The 17158-nt window shown below is 43.5% G+C and overlaps 1 protein-coding gene across 1 annotated transcript in view; it reads left to right on the top strand.

Moving 5' to 3' along the window:
• The first annotated feature begins 1963 nt into the window (after window positions 1-1963).
• Window positions 1964-17158, top strand: part of CFAP263 (cilia and flagella associated protein 263) — a 31037-nt gene continuing 15842 nt past the window's right edge. Inside the window, exons 1-6 of the mRNA XM_055552306.1 lie at window positions 1964-2069; window positions 5981-6107; window positions 7208-7369; window positions 12680-12835; window positions 13612-13692; window positions 16843-16998. Coding sequence (XP_055408281.1) covers window positions 1969-2069; window positions 5981-6107; window positions 7208-7369; window positions 12680-12835; window positions 13612-13692; window positions 16843-16998 — 783 coding nt within the window. The 5' untranslated portion in view covers window positions 1964-1968. The remainder of the gene's footprint in view (window positions 2070-5980; window positions 6108-7207; window positions 7370-12679; window positions 12836-13611; window positions 13693-16842; window positions 16999-17158) is intronic.

The raw sequence follows: 17158 nt of genomic DNA on the forward strand, positions 1-17158 counted from the left end.
ATCTCTTGCATTGACAGGTAGGTTCTTCACCACTAGCACCACCTGGGAAGCCCCTTATTATGTATTACTTGTGTATAAAGTATTAATATTATAAATCCATTACAGTACTGTATAGCCGATTGTGTTAATTGGGTACCTAGGCTAACTTTGTTGGACTTATGAACGCCCTCTTGGAATGGAACTCATTCATATGTAGGGGAATTACTGTAGTGGGTGGAAAAGCATCCCTAAAAATTTATGTCCATCTGGAATCTCAGAATGTGACCTTGTTTGAAATAATGATCCTTGCATGTCCTTATACAAAGAGGAGAGGCCACACAAGACACAAGGAAGAAGGCCATGTGAAGAGGTAGGAAGAGATTGGAGCAACAGAGTTACAGGGCAAGGAATGCCAGGGATTGCTGGGAAACATCAAAAGCTAGATAGGATTCTTCCCTAGAGCCTTCCAAGGGAGCCTGGCCTTGACAACCTCTTGATTTTGGACTTCTAGCCTCCAATATTGTGAGACAACAAATTTTTGTTTGTGGCAATTTGTTATGGCAGCCTTGGGAAACTAATTGCAAGCACTATCTCTGACTTCTAAACTTCGGAAGTCAAAGGTACCATTTTCAGTTATAACAAACAAAAATTTCTCCACATACTGAAGAATGTGTATAAAGTATTAATTGTGTATATGGGGATGTGTATATGTGTATGTGGGGATGCAAAATAGTTGCCCCTCAGCTCTCGTTAAGAACTGCTAAGCTAATGGGGCAAAAATGGTGAGAGGACCAAGCAGCGTGGTCCAGGTGAAAGTCTAATGGTGAACGGTGAAAGTCACTCAGTCATGTCTGAGTCTTTGTGACCCCCTGGACTATACAGTCCATGGAATTTGCCAAGCCAGAATACTGGAGTGGGTAGCCTTTCCCTTCTCCAGGGAATCTTCCCAACCCAGGATTGGAACCCAGGTCTCCCACATTGCAGGCTGATTCTTTACCAGCTGAGCCACAGGGAAGCCCAAGAATACTGCAGGGGGTTGGGTAAGCCTATCCCTTCTCCAGGGGATCTTCCCCACCCCGGAATTGAACCTGGGTCTCCCGCATTGTGGGCTGATTTTTTACCAACTGAGCTATCAGGAAAGCCCAGGCAACTCATCTAAGCTACTACATTCCTCAGTTTCCGGATCTGTAAGAGGAAGAGAACAACACCAACTTCCTAAGACTGTTTTGAGGGTGAAATGAGTTGATGACTATAAGGTGGTGTGAACCACAACACTGTCACCACCGTTACTTCAGGTCGCAGCAGTTAGTTTAGGGGCTATCTCCCCATTTAACCAGGAGCTCCTTGACATACTGAATAGTCTGCTCCATACATTCCCCCCATGATACTCAGGATCATATACTAATATGATCAATGCCTATTTAGAAATGTCTTGAGTTTATACCCATTTAATAATCAGCCAAGTTTTCCCCTTCCAGGAAGGCAGATTATTGGTATCTGAGAGAAGCTGCAGTGAATATGTATGAAGCTCCAGATGGTGAACAGAGTAGAGGCCTCACAGTGAGGTGGAAGAAGGAAGACACTCCTGCCAATTCAATGAACTTTCGGGGTCTCAATTTCTCCATTTGGAAATCGAGAATAGATACTATTACAAGGTTGTTGCAAGGATTTTTATAAACTATGCTCAACATGGTGCCAAGGGTATTAGTAACTGCTGAGCAAACAGCTGTTATTATCATCGTTTTAAGAATACTGTTGAAAAAGGAAACACGAATGCGCCTAGGTATCTAGTCCAAGGCCAGTGATCTCGCTTTGGTCTGCGCTGGGCTGGCCGAAGCGCTGGACTGGGCCTCGGGAAGCCCCGCCCCTCCACTACCGCGTTGGGTCGCCCTGGCAACGCACTGCTTGGTCGCAGCCCGAGTGACGCGGTCGCTGGTCCTCGGCGCTCTTGGCCACAACTCGGTATTGACCAGAGTAGCTTCGGCAGTGATGACGGACGACGACTCTGAGACTTCTGCCTCGGAGACACAGGCCCAGGAAGAGAGCGATCTTCCTGTTTTCCAGTTGTGTGGGCTGGTGGAAGAGCTCAGGTACCCGCCGGCCGGATTCTGAGGGTGGTCCCTACTCAGCGTGTGGGCTCCGAGGTTGGTCCAGCATGGAGATACTCCCAAGTCCACGCTGAACGCTGAGGAAACTGAGACCCGCACCCCCCCACCCCCTCGCGCCCCGCCCCCGCCAAAAAAAAGTGGTAAAGGCGCCTACCTTTGCTCTTTATTCCCGTGTCTCCACCTTCAGGGGACTAACAAGCCACTGATGTAGACAAAGATGCGAAGCCAAGAGAGTAATTGGTGAAGCTAGAGCTTCAGCCTGGTGGGTCTGTCTGGTGCCACGCTGTGTGCTTAGCCATTTCTCTATTGTGTGATGACAGCTTGGACCAGGTGATCTCTAAGTCCCTTTCCAATGCTAAGATTCTATAATAAAATTAAGGTGGAAGCAGATAGAAGGGAGGCTATTGAGATACTTTTAGTATGAAGCAACATACCTAAACCAGAGTATAAGTATAGAAGTGAACAGCAAAGAAGGACTAGCCCAATTTTCTATGTTTTTAGCAATCTGTTTTAATATCTACTATAGCAAGTAAATTGGATATCAAGTTCTATGAGGTAATTGAGGTTGGTTGTACAACTTACTGATTTCACATAGAACATCCTGGCCTGACAGTTGAATAGCTGTTACTGCAAAATGTTTATAAATAGTTTAGGTCAGAATTGAGGTATTATTACTAAAACAGCTACAATCTTGAGTGCTTATTATGTACCAAGTATTTAGCACATATGAACTAATATAATGACAAAATAACCCTAGTAAGATGGTGAGGAAACAGACACAGAAGTTAAGTCACTTTCTTACAGTCACACAGCTAGTCAGTGGTAGAGCTAAAATTAAGACTCAGATTGCACTATTGTATATAAACTACATAACTAATAAGAACCTACTGTATAGCACAGAGAAATCTATTCAGTGCTCTGTAATGACCTATATGGGAATAGAATAAAAAAGAATGGATATATGTATATCTATAACTGAGTTTGCTGTAAGCAGAAACTAACACAACTTTGTAAATCAACTATATTCCAATAAAAAATTAATAAAAAAAAAAGACTTTGGTGCAACTCCACAGCCTACACTGGGAACATGACATATGCTGAAAAAGAAAGATGCTTTGATGTATCAGGCTTTTCTGTTGAATCTTTCCCACTAATATTAAAATTCAGTCAAACAGGATTTTCAGCACAGTAAACAGATGTTTAGCTCAATAACATATGAAAATATCAAAGCTGTTCTCTCTCTTATATATACACTTACATACATATGTGTGTATTATATTGTTGCTGTTCAGTCTATAAGTTGTGTCCGACTTCTTTTGTGACCCCATGGAACAGAAGGAGTCTGGCGGGCTATAGTCCATGAGTGCATACTAAGTCACTTCAGTCATGTCCGACTCTTTGTGACCCTACAGTCCATAGGGAATTTCCCAGGCAAGACTACTAGAGGGAGTTGCCATTTCCTTCCCCAGAGGATCCTCCCCACCTAGAAATTGCACTCACATTTCCTGCACTGGCTTATGGGTTCTTTACCATTGATGTATTATGTGAAAGTGAAAGTTGCTCAGTCGTGTCCGACTCTGCGACGCCATAGACTATATAATCCATGGGATTCTCCAGGCCAGAATATTGGAGTAGGTAGCCTTTTCCTTCTCCAGGGCATCTTCCCAACCCAGGGATCGAACTCAGGTCTCCCACATTGCAGGCAAATTCTTTACCAACTGAGCCACCAGGGAAGCCCTATACACTCATATGTAACATACGGGTATGTTATATAAGTTGAAAGGGTCACAATCTTGGCATATACAGGATATACTAGCTTTGTCATCTCTAATGTTTAAAAACCATCTGTTCAAAGTCTTTTATAATAGACTTCTAGAGAATAATACTTCATCCATTGGGTGGCTGGAAATAAAAGAACTGAGAAATATAAACCAAAGTAAACCTCTGAAGATTGTGGATGTGTGTAACTTCAAGAATTCTGTAGTGGACTTCCCTGGTGGCCCAGTGGTTAAGAATATCCCTGCCAATTCAGGGGACACAGTTTTGATCCCTGGTCTGGGAAGATTCCAGAGAAGGCAATGGCACCCCACTCCAGTACTCTTACCTGGAAAATCCCATGGACGGAGGAGCCTGGTAGGCTGCAGTCCATGGGGTTGTGAAGAGTTGGACACGACTGAGCGACTTCCCTTTCACTTTTCACTTTCATGCATTGGAGCAGGAAATGGAAACCCACTCCAGTGTTCTTGACTGGAGAATCCCAGGGATGGGGGAGCATGGTGGGCTTCCGTCTATGGGGTCGCACAGAGTCAGACACGACTTAAGCGACTTAGCAGCAGCAGCAGCAGCTGGGAAGATTCTGCATGCCACGGAGCAATTAAACCTGTGCGCCACAACTATGGAGCCTGTGCTCAAGAGCCCGAAAGCCACAATTACTGCTGTGCACCTAGAGCCTGTGCTTTGCAACAAAAGAAGCCAAGGCAGTCAGAAGCCCATGTACCACAACTGGAGGGAAGCCCCTTGCTGCAACTAGAGAAAGCCTGTTTGCAGCAACAAAGACCCAGTGCGGCCAAAAGTAAAATTTAAAAATAAAATATTCAGTATTAATTCAGAAGGCATTTCACAAATGGGTTAGAAGATATTTGAAGATGAGACTTGTACCAATTTTCAGTATATAGGCATATCTCATTTTATTGCATTTTGCTTTATTGTACCTTACAGACATTGTGTTTTTTACAAAACAAAGGTTTGTGGCAACTCTGCATTGAGCAAGCATATTGATGCCATTTTTTTCCAACAGCATTTGCTCATTTTGTGTCTCTGTCACATTTACATGATTTTTTGAAATATTTCAAGCTTTTTGTTTATATTATTATATTTGTTATGGTGATTTGTGGTCACTGATTTTTTTTTTTATGGCAAAACCAATACAATATTGTAATGTGGTCACTGATTTTTGATGCTACTATTGCAAAGATTATGACCTGCTGAAAGCTCAGATGATGATTAGTGTTTTTTTAGCAATAAAGCATTGTTAATTAAAGTATGTACTTTTTTTAGACATAATGGCATGCACACTTAGTAGACTACAGTATAATGTAAACATAATTTTAATGCACCAAAAAAACAAAAAATTCATTTGACTCACTTTATTGCACTATTTACTTGATTGCAGTTGTTTGAAACTGAATCCATTATATCCCTAACGTATGCCTGTAATCCTAGTGCTCTGAACTTTATGGCTCATTGCTGCTGCTGCTAAGTCACTTCAGTCATGTCCGACTCTGTGCGACCCCATAGACGGCAGCCCACCAGGCTCCCCCATCCCTGGGATTCTCCAGGCAAGAACACTGGAGTTGCCATTTCCTTCTCCAATGCATGAAAGTGAAAAGTGAAAGTGAAGTCGCTCAGTCGTGTCCAACTCTTAGCGACCCCATGGCCTGCAGCCTACCAGGCTCCTCCGTCCATGGGATTTTCCAGGTAAGAGTACTGGAGTGGGGTGCCATTGCCTTCTCTGTATGGCTCACTAGATGTATATTAAAAAAATATATAGAATATGTAAATAGCATTTACTGTGAGCCAGGCACTGTCCCAGAGTCTTTGCTTTCCTTATCACAACCCTTAAAGATAGGTGCTATTATTATTCCCATTTTACAGATGAGGAAAGCAAGGCACCAAAAGGTTAAGTATCTTACAAGGTCATACAAAGCTGCTGCTGCTGCTGCTAAGTCGCTTCTGTCATGTCTGACCCTGTGGACCCCATAGACAGCCCACCAGGCTCCCCGATCCCTGGGATTCTTCAGGCAAGAACACTGCTAGCAAGTGTTAAATACTAGGTACTTGGAATTTAAACTCCAGTTGGTGGAACTTTCTCAAGGGCACCCTCTGTTTTGCAGCTATGGAAACTCTGCTCTCAAAACTGAGACAGAGATGTTTGAAAAATATTACAATAAACTGGAGCCCAGGGATCAGCAACTTCCACGATTATCAGAAGTCAAAATAACAGGAGCAGAAATTGCACAGGTATGCAAGGGAGATCTAAGAATTCTTTAAAGCTCTTTGCCCCTTTAGATGCAAGTAACATTTGTTATCTGCCTTTGCTGTGCCCTTCTTGGCCAAGTGGCATATGACTTTCTCCCTGTTCTAAATTTGGTTCTTTTCCCTCCAAGGTTTCTCTTTAGATTAGGATTGACATATATATACTACCATGTGTAAAATAGATTGCTAGCAGGAATCTGCTGTATAGCACAGGGAGCTCAGCTCAGTGCTCTGTGGTGAACTAGAGGGGTGGGGTGGAAAGGGTGAGAGGGAAGCCCAAGAGGGAGGGGATATATGTATACACAGAACTGATTCACTTCATTGCACAGCAGAAACTAACACAATATTATAAAGCAATTATACTCCACTAAAAAAAAAAAAAAGGGAAGCTGACTCAAAAAAAATAGTACAGGGTAGGGGTCTATCTTTTGAGGATCAAACAGTGCCATCTTCAGGTCCACACATTTCCTGGGTCACCTGCTTTTGACCTTAGGCTTCATTGCCCTGTTTTTGCTGTTCAGTCGATTAGTTGCATTCTACTCTTTGCGACCCCATGGTCTGCAGCATGCCAGGCTTCCCTGTCCTTCACTATCTCCCAGAGTTTGCTCAAACTCATGTCCGTTGAGTTGACGATGTCATCCAACCATGTCAATGCTTAGGAAATCCAACATTGTTGTCTTGTTTTTTTTTGCTGAAAACCATGCCCCCAAGTGCATTTTCTCTTTTATATCCAGCTCAGGAAGCACTGAGCTCCAGGCTTTCCCTGACACTGATTTGATTGCTAGTCTATAGCAATTTACTTTACTTCAGGGTTTCCCCACACTCAAGACACTTCCCTTTAACTTATTTTCAGTTCATTGTCAAGCATAGACCTTTGAAGTATTTTGTGCAGTACCTTAGGTTGACTTGTGAAATGAACATCACCTTGGGCCCAGTGTCCAGCATCATTTTTCATGGAGTTGGTTTGCTCTGGCCATCATTCAGCATTATTTCTAGCATGTTCGAGTGGTTGTCTTGATACCCACCTTGGGCTGCTTTCTTACCAGTTCCTACTTGACAATGGCTTTGTACTGCTTGTGTTACAGTTACGAAGCAGGCGTAAATCCAAGTCCCGCATGGGCATGGAACGTGTGATGGGCCTCAGTGTGGACCAAAAATTGGAACTTGTCCAAAAGGAGCTGGAAGACACAAAGGATGAGATCAGGCACATGAGAGCGAACGCTGAGCGCGACCTACAGCATCATGAGGTAGACCTTCCAGTGGGCTGTCCTCCCTGGGCTCCCCGCTTCTGCCTCGGCAAGAAGTATCTTTAGTACGTTCATATGATTGTTGGTGCTTTGAGAGAAACACACTCGGATAAAATAAACTGAGGACCTACCTTTAAGGAACTTACCACTTGCTTGAGGGGATATCAAATTTTAAACTTTTGGTCTTTCCTGGTATTCCAGTGTTAAGAATCTGCCTTCCAATGCAGGGGACACAGGTTCAATCCCTAGTCTGGGAAGATTCCATGGGCCACGGAGCAGCTAAGCCCCTGCGCCACAACTACTGAAGCCCTAGGGCTCCAGAGCCTGTGCTCCATTGAGAAGCCAGTTGCACTGCAACTAGAGAGAAGCCTCTGCTTGCCGCAACTAGGGAGAGCCCACATGCAGCAGCAAAGACCCAGCACAACTAAAAATAAATAAATAAATAAAATTAAAAAAATTTTTTAAACTCTTTAAGTGAAAAATTTCAAAATACACAAATGCAGAGAAGCTAGCACAGTGAACCCTTGTGCATTCAACATCTGCACAAAGCAGTCATCAACATGTGGCTGCTCTTGTTCCCTCCGTATCCCTACCAACTTCCCACTTGTAACTGGCCACTGGGTATTATGAAGGGGATCTTACAGATACTGTTTATCTGTGAATATTTCAATACATGTTTCTAAGATATGGATTCTTTTAAAAAAAAAGCCATAATCAATAACCATCAGTTCAGTTCAGTTGCTCAGTCATGTCCAACTCTTTGAGACCCCATGAACCGCAGCAAGCCAGGCCTCCCTGTCCATCACCAACTCCCGGCGATTACCCAAACTCATGTCCATTGAGTCAGTGATGCCATCCAACCATAAATGCTCTTAAAAATTCAGAATAATTCCTTAATGATATACAGGGCTTGAGGTTTAAGTCAGTGAGTCGAGTGAAAAATCCCTTGTCACCCTCCATGGGCTGCATCCATGACCCATATGGTTCACGTCATATGGGAGACCAAGGTGGTCAGTTTTCCAACAGGGAAGAAACATCACTGTTCATTTGGTTGCCAATAGGCTGAAGTTGCTGGCTTGCATTTGATAGTCATCTTGTATGAAAAAAATAGATGTTTCTGTTCTATTTCTAAATTTTTTCCATTTCTAATGGAGGCATCATATTCATTTCCTTGAAAGGGACAGATAGTGAACTCACGTCTCCATTAATAGAACCATCTCTATGGCATAAACCTCTCCCGCCCTTCCCCCTCTCTCCTCCTTTCTCTTTCCCAACATGCTGCATTGAATTGTAACATGTTAAAGAGCTCACGATGTGGTAGCATTGTCCTCACATGCTGAACTGTGTGATTAAACATAATGGTGTGGGTTAGAGTGGTCAGAGAAGACATGTTGGGGAGGTAGGGCTGGACATAGGACTTGACATGTGAAGAATGACGGAAATTGTTTAAGGAATAGGAAAACAAGGACACCCTAAGTAAGGTGAATGACATGAACAAGGAAGTGGAGGTGGGAATGTTCACAGCAAGTTCATAATCCTGAGAAGGTTGCTGTGGTTAGAGAAGAACGTGCTTTGGGGGCTGTATTAGGAAATCAGGTTGAGTAGGCAGAGGGGTTTCTCTCTGATGTCTTAGAAAGCAGGACCCCAGGGAGGATAATTGAGCAGGAGAGTGATGTATCAGTTCATTTCAGTTGCTCAGTCATGTCTGACTTTTTGCGACCCCATAGACTGCAGCACGCCAGGTTTCCCTGTCCCTCACCAACTCCCGGAGCTTACTCAAACTCACGTCCATCACGTCAGTGATGCCACCCAACTATCTCATCCTCTGTCATCCCCTTCTCCTCTCACCTTCAATCTTTCCCACATCAGGGTCTTTTCCAATGAGTCAGTTCTTCAGATTAGGTGGCCAAAGTATTGGAGTTTCAGCTTCAACATCAGTCCTTCCAATGAGTATTCAGGACTTATTTCCTTTAGGATTGACAGGTTGGATCTCCTTGCAGTCCAAGGAACTCTCAAGAGTCTTCTCTAAAACCACAGTTCAAAAGCATCAATTCTTCGGTGCTCAGCTTTCTTTATAGTCCAACTCTCATGACCACTGGAAAAACCATAGCCTTGACTAGATGGACCTTTGTGGGCAAAGTAATATCTCTGCTTTTTATATGCTGTCTAGGTTGGTCATAACTTTTCTTCCAAGGAGTAAGCATCTTTTAATTTCATGGCTGAAGTCACCATGTGCAGTGATTTTGGAGCCCCTAAAATAAAGTCTCTCACTGTTTCCCACTATTTCCCCATCTGTTTGCCATGAAGTGATGGGACCAGATGCCATGATCTTAGTTTCCTGAAAGTTGAGTTTTAAGCCAACTTTTTCACTCTCCTCTTTCACACTCATCAAGAGGCTGTTTAGTTCTTCGCTTTCTGCCCTAAGGAACGTGTCATCTGCATGTCTGAGGTTATTGATATTTCCTCCGGCAATCTTGATTCCAGCTTGTGCTTCATCCAGCCCAGCATTTCTCATGATGTACTCTGCATATAAGTTAAATAAGCAGGGTGACAATATACAGCCTTGACGTATTCCTTTCGCTATTTGGAACCAGTCTGTTGTTGCATGTACAGTTCTAACTGTTGCTTCCTGACCTGCATACAGATTTCTCAGGAGGCAGGTCAGGTGGTCTGGTATTCCCATCTCTTTCAGAATTTTCCACAGTTTATTGTGATCCATACAGTCAAAGGCTTTGGCATAGTCAATAAAGGAGAAATAGATGTTTTCCTGGAACTCTCGCTTTTTCAGTGATCCAGCAGATGTTGGCGATTTGATCTCTGGTTGCTCTGCTGCTGCTAAGTCACTTCAGTTGTGTCCAACTCTGTGTGACCCCATAGACAGAAGCCCACCAGGCTCCCCCATCCCTGGGATTCTCCAGGCAAGAACACTGGAGTGTGTTGCCATTTCCTTCTCCAATGCATGAAAGTGAAAAGTGAAAGTGAAGTCGCTCAGTTGTGTCCAACTCTTAGCGACGCCATGGACTGCAGCCTACCAGGCTTCTCTGTCCATGGGATTTTACAGGGAAGAGTACTGGAGTGGGGTGCCATCGCCTTCTCCGTTGCTCTGCCTTTTCTAAACCTAGCTTGAACATCTGGAAGTTCATGGTTCATGTCCTGTTGAAGCCTGGCTTGGAGAATTTTGAGCATTACTTTGCTAGTGTGTGAGATGAGTGCAATTATTCAGTAGTTTGAGCGTTCTTTGGCATTGCCTTTCTTTGGGATTAGAATGAAAACTGACCTTTTCCAGTCTTGTGACCACTGCTAAGTTTTCCAAATTTGCTGGCATATTGAGTGCAGTACTTTCACAGCATCATCTTTCAGGATTTGAAATAGCTCAACTGGAATTCCATCACCTACACTAGCTTTGTTTGTAGTGATGCTACCTAAGGCCCACTTGACTTCACATTCCAGGATGTCTGGCTCTAGGTCAGTGATCAACACCATTGTGATTATCTGGGTCATGAAGATCTTTTTTGTACAGTTCTTCTGTGTATTCTTGCCACCTCTTCTTAATATCTTCTGCTTCTGTTAGGTCCATACCATTTCTGTCCTTTATTGTGCCCATCTTTGCATGAAATATTCCTTTGGTATCTCTAATTCTTTTGAAGAGATGTCTAGTTTTTCCCATTCTATTGTTTTCCTCTATTTCTTTGCATTGATCACTGAGAGAGACTTTCTTATTTCTCCTTGCTATTCTTTGGAACTCTGCATTCAAATGGGTATATCTTTTCTTTTCTCCTTTGCCTTTTACTTCTGTTCTTTTCTCAGCTATTTGAAAGGCCTCTTCAGACAACCATTTTGCCTTTTTGCATTTCTTTTTATTGGGAATGGTCTTGCTCCCTGTCTCCTGTACAATGTCACAAACCTCATCCATAGTTCTTCAGGCACCCTGTCTATCATATCTAATCCCTTGAATCTAGTCACTTCTACTGTGTAGTCATAAGAGATTTGATTTAGGTCATACCTGAATGGTTTAGTGGTTTTCCCTACTTTCTTCAATTTCAGTCTGAATTTGGCAATTAGGAGTTCCTGATCTGAGCCACAGTCAGCTCCCAGTCTTGTTTTTGCTGACTGTATAGAGCTTCTCCATCTTTGGCTGCAAAGAATATAATCAATCCGATTTCAGTATTGACGATCTGGTGATGTCCATGTGTAGAGTCTTCTCTTGTGTTGTTGGAAGAGGGTGTTTGCTACGACCAGTGTGTTCTCTTGGCAAAACTCTATTAGCCTTTGCCCTGCTTCATTCTGTACTCCAAGGCCAAATTTGCCTGTTACTCCAGATATCTCTTGACTTCCTACTTTTGCATTCCAGTAATGTATAGAAAGTAGCATTTAAGGTAGATAGATGTTCTGGCCTGTGAAATTTATGGGGAGGGAGGAGGCTATGGCCAGATGCTGGCCAGCAAAGGAAGATGCTTTTGTTCCTTGGTGCCCAGTGAAAGAGCCTGATCAAAGATGATTTGCTCTGTGGCTACTCATTTTATTCTTTAAAATAATATATGCATATTTGCATTTTTTAATTTAAAGATAATCTCTGTTGTAGCAAAATTTAAACATGCAGGTAAGCTAAAAGAGAAACATTTGAAAACATCCACCAAGAGGTAATTACTGTTGGTTCCTGTATTTGTCTCCTAGAGTTTAGATTTCCCATGTATATATGAATGTCTTTATAAAAAGATATCATATTATTTTGTGAACTGTATTTTTCACTTAATAGTGTCTTTCTGTATCAATACATAGATTCGTTATTACTTTTTTTTTCAAATTATTAAAGTATATAGTAAGAGTACTTCTCTGCCTCCCTCCTAGTCTATCTTTCCAGATACAGCTGTGGTTATTGTTTTGGCGTGTAACTTTCCAGATATTATATATGTGTGTGTGGGTATATATATATATATATATATGATATGGTATATATATGATATATGATATACATACATATATGATATGGTGATATATGATAGATATTAGTGTTATCATTTTAATGGTACATAACATTTCAGATATGGAAATATATATTTCTGGAGATACTCGAGGCCCTTTTTTGTTTGTTCTTCCCCTTTATATATATAGATACTGTAACTTTTTTGAGGCATGCTTTTTAATAACAAGGTTCATATGGTCCCATTTGTATCTTCAGGATATCTTTCTAAGACTAAGAAGAAACGTTAGGCATTGGGACCCAAATAGGCCTGAGACCTTAGGTTTCCTTAGATGGATATCTCCTTGAGAAGTTTTGCAAACTGTCCTCTCTTTGCACTGACTCCCCAGGCTATCATCGAGGAAGCTGAAATTCGATGGACTGAAGTCCAGAAAGAAGTGCATGAGTTTGAAAAAGATATTCTAAAGACCATATCCAAGAAGAAAGGGAGTATTTTGGCCACTCAGAAAGTGATGAAGTACATTGAGGACATGAATCGTCGGAGAGTGAGTTGGCAGGTGGTTAGAGCTTAGAGAGGGGAATACTTTCATGGAACGATGACAAAGAAGAGGTCCACGTGAGGCTGCCCCACTCCATTTGGTCCACCGTAACTGTTGCCCACATATGAACATTTTTTTGTGTCCCTCAAAGCGTGTGTGTCTTAAAATGCAAGTTTATCAAAGCCAAAATCAAACAGGCAGAATGGATATTCATAGTTATCTCAGATCAGCTTCTTCCTTTTAATTTTCTTGTTTGTTTCAAGACCTGCTGTCTTCTTGAGAAAAGTGTGAGCCTGTTTAGTCAGGTGACTACATAGTGTAGGACAAATAAACCTTAATTTCTTTGAGTTCCATTAGTGTAAGAATGAGACAAATGTTCCTTTACTTTCAAAGATTTTGTAGCCTATCAAGCTTTGGATTCTGCAGGTAGGTAGTGGTACTAACCCTAACATGTTATATGTAATAAAAAATTATGTAAATTACCAAGAGGGTAATAGATCAAGGAATCATAAGATCATTTTGTCAGGAAAGGCTCCTATATCCAATAATATACTCAAGTTATCTTGAATTTAAAAGTAATAGAAAATTTGTATAGAGCAGACCCAGTTTCCTCTGCTTCTTGCTCTCGAGCAAGGATATCATAGCAACACCAGCTTGAGTAGACATCAAAGAGTTAAAAATAAGTGACTGCATGTTGGGGCTCAAAGTTTAGTTTTGCAGTCTCAGACCTGCCGATAGGGAAGAAGGAGGACAATGGATTAAAATTTGCTTTTATTTTTAAGGATAATATGAAGGATAAATTACATTTGAAAAATGTTTCACTCAAAGTCCAGAGGAAAAAGTTGCTTTTACAATTGAGGCAGGTATGTGGATTTGTCTTTCTTTCTTTCTTTCTTTTTTTAAGGTTACTGTAGTGGGTAGAACAACATCCTCCCAAAAATGTCCATGTCTCCGAATTCCAAAGATGTCCATGTCCTAATTGCTGGAGTCTGTGACTATGTTACTTTACGTGGCATAAAGATTTTGCAGGTGTGATGAAATCAAGAATGTTGAGATGGGGAGAATATCTTGGAGTATCTAAGTGGGTCCAATGTAATCACAAGAGTCCTTAGGAGAGGGAGGCAGGAGAGTGAGAGACAGAGAAGATGTGGAAATAGAAGCAGAGATCAAAGCGAAGGAAGGGATCATGAATGAAGGATGCAGACTGCCTGTAGCAGCTGGTAATGGCAAGGAAACAGATTCACCTCTAGAGCCTCCAGAAGGAATGCCACCCTGCCAACTCCTTGGTTTTAATCCAAAGAACTGTTACGGACTTCTGACCTCACGAGCTGCTAGAGAATACACTTCTATTGTTTTAAACCTCTGCATTTGTGGTCATCTTTTATGGTAGCAATAGGAAACTAATACAGTTTCTATGCTGATAAATCTGTAATGGAGCTGGCTTGAATTTAAAAGACCTTCATGGGGCTTCCCTGGTGGCTCAGTGGTAAAGAATCCACCTGCCATAACAAGAGACACAGGTTTGATCCCCAGACCAGTAACTAAGATTCCATATGCCACAGAACAACTAACTCACAACTACTGAGCCTGTGCTCTCGAGACCGGGAACCACAAGTGCTGAGCCCAGGTGCCACAACTACTGAGGCCGGTGTGTGAGCCCTTGCTCCACAATAAGAGAAGCTGCTGCAATGAGAAGCCTGCAAACTGCAACTAGAGAGTAGCCCCTGCTCGCCTCAACTAGAGAAAAGCCCCCACAACAACAAAGACCCAGCACAGCCAAAAATAAAGAAAGAAAACTATATATAAAAAACCCTCATGACATACTTGTTGACCCTTTTGGGGAGTGTGGCCTGGGTGGCACAGTTCGGAGTATGCTTTGCTGAGTCTTTGAGCAGCTGATCCAAAAGGCTCCTGATTAAAGGCAGACATGGCACAAGGCCTCTGGAATGTGGTTACATGGTTCCCTCCTCTCTGAGCTCAGTATTTCTGTCATTAACTCAAATGCAGGCCCTGATGGCGTGTGCATCAGAGGTGGCCGCTGACAGTGACACAGAGTCGGGCAGGAGAATTAATGTCTGGGGCCTGTGGGTTGATTGACTTGGGATCCCAAAGGCTCAACAGGTTGGGGGCAACTTTAACACATGAGGTAACTAAGGCCAAATGTGAGATCCTTCACTTTGATTCCCCCCAAATACCTGCACAGGTCCTGGGTGGCTTAGTCGTGGAGCAGCTGATACGTCAGTTCAGTTGGGAGCCATGCTGTGGCCTAGGCTGCACTCCACAATGCCACCTCCCTCCCCTCGCAAAGGGGTGGTCTCTCTGCCCTCTGTTATGATGTTCTGAGTAACCCCACCTGGAGCACCGTGTCTCACGGAGAGCTCCACGCTTGAAGGAATCTGCAAACTAGCGTCCAGGAATGGGAACCGAGAGCACATCAGGGGACCTGGGACTCAAGAGGCCAAGGAGCAGGGGCCCATGAGGGCTGTAGCTGCTGCCTCCAAGTGCTCTCTCTGGCTGCTGTGGGAAAGGACCACACCACTTGGGAGGGTCCCCAGGGTGGAGCCGGGGTGGAGATGTCAGCGAAGAAGAGTTGAGTTCATTGGAAGAAAGAACGTGGTGGCCCCAGCACGTTTTCAAGAACGTGCCTCCTGATACCGAGTTCCTGGTTCTCTGGGCTTCATGCACGCTCAGGCATCCAGAAGCATGAGAGAGGAAGTAGATGGCTGACCTTGAACCTAAAAGCCATTGCTACCCAGAGATGACACTGATGGGGTCCTGTCCTCACAGGCTCACAGGGAGAGGTGATGGTGAGAAAAGGCGTAGATGTGTAACTGCTAGACGGAGACCACAGAAGCCACGACCAGGAGCCACAGAATCCAGAGACTGAGTGGAGGGAGGGGTTGCCTTCTGGTGTGGAAGATGGGAACAGTTTGAGCTGGAGGATGAGTCAAGTTAGGGCTTAAGGAAATTGTTGTGTTATTCGGGGGGAAGGGAAGAAGATGTCTTTTAGGAGGTATACAGCTTGAATAGCAAGTGGGTGTGGGGAGCAGTCCCGAGGTTGGCTTTTGTGACCACAGACATGAGATGCCATAGAGCTGGTGGGACAGGTAAGTGGGGTGAGGGCTAGGGAGGCAACCCAATGCACCGATACACGCCCAGTGCAGAAATGTCATGTGATCAAGGAAAGGCATTTGTGTGCCGCTTATTCTGAGTTTTCCAGGTTAAAAACAACTTTTAATGGCCTCTTCCTTCACAGCCCTGTTTAGGCACCACCTCCTCAGGGAAGCCTCCCCTGACCCGCCTTCCATACTCTCCTGGCCTGCCTGAGGGGCTTCTGTTTGGTGCTGCCCCTGTGTGTCCCACAACACCATGCTGTGGCCTGCCTGTGAACTGTCATTGAGTATGGGAGTATTGTATTTACTCAGATCTCTATCCCTAGGGCCTAACACCATGCCTGGCACCAAGCAGATCCCCAATCCAAGTTTGTAGAATGACTGAATGATGACTGACTTCCAAAAGCTCACCTGAAATTGAATGTATGGCTATACAGAAGTCACAACCTCACATCATTTCTTTTTCTTTTTTGGCCATGTTCTATTCTTTATTATTATTATTTTTTTACTGGCATATAATTGCTTTACAAAGTTGAGTTCGTTTCTGCTATACAATGAAGTGAATCAGCTATACGTATACATACACCTCTCCGGCCCCCCTCACCCCATCCCACCCCTCTGGGTCATCACGGAGCACTGAGCTGAGCTGCCTTGCTATACTGCAGGTTCCCACTAGCTATCTGTTTTACACACGGTAGCACATGTAGCTCCCAGTCTCCCAGTTCATCCCGCCTAGCCCTTCCCCCACTGTGTCCACAAGTCCTTTCTCTGCATCTGCATCTCTATTCCTGCCCTGTAATAGGTTCCTCTGTATCATTTTTTTTAGATTTCACACTTACGCATTAATATATGTTTGTTTTTGTCTTTCTGACTTGTGTCACTCTTCTTCCTGAGCTGTAGAAGGAGGAGGTAGGTGAAGCCCTCCACGACATTGACTTCCAGCAGCTGAAGATCGAGAATGCTCAGTTTTTAGAGACGATTGAAGCAAGGAATCAAGAGCTGATCCAGATGAAGCTGGCATCTGGAAACACCCTGCAGATCCTTAACGCGTACAAAGTAAGGTTCAAGCTCATGCCCCGGTGCCTGGGGTTTCCCGTGCCACAGCGAGGTTCTGGAATGTCACTGTGGCTTCACTGAGAGCCTAGGCATCCTATGCTCCCCCGTTGCTCTCTGATTTCTCCCGACAAAGGCATATCTCCTGCTGTTGCTGCTGCTG

This window comes from Bubalus kerabau, chromosome 17 (assembly GCF_029407905.1).
Source record: "Bubalus kerabau isolate K-KA32 ecotype Philippines breed swamp buffalo chromosome 17, PCC_UOA_SB_1v2, whole genome shotgun sequence".
NCBI classification, from domain to species: Eukaryota; Metazoa; Chordata; class Mammalia; order Artiodactyla; family Bovidae; genus Bubalus; species Bubalus kerabau.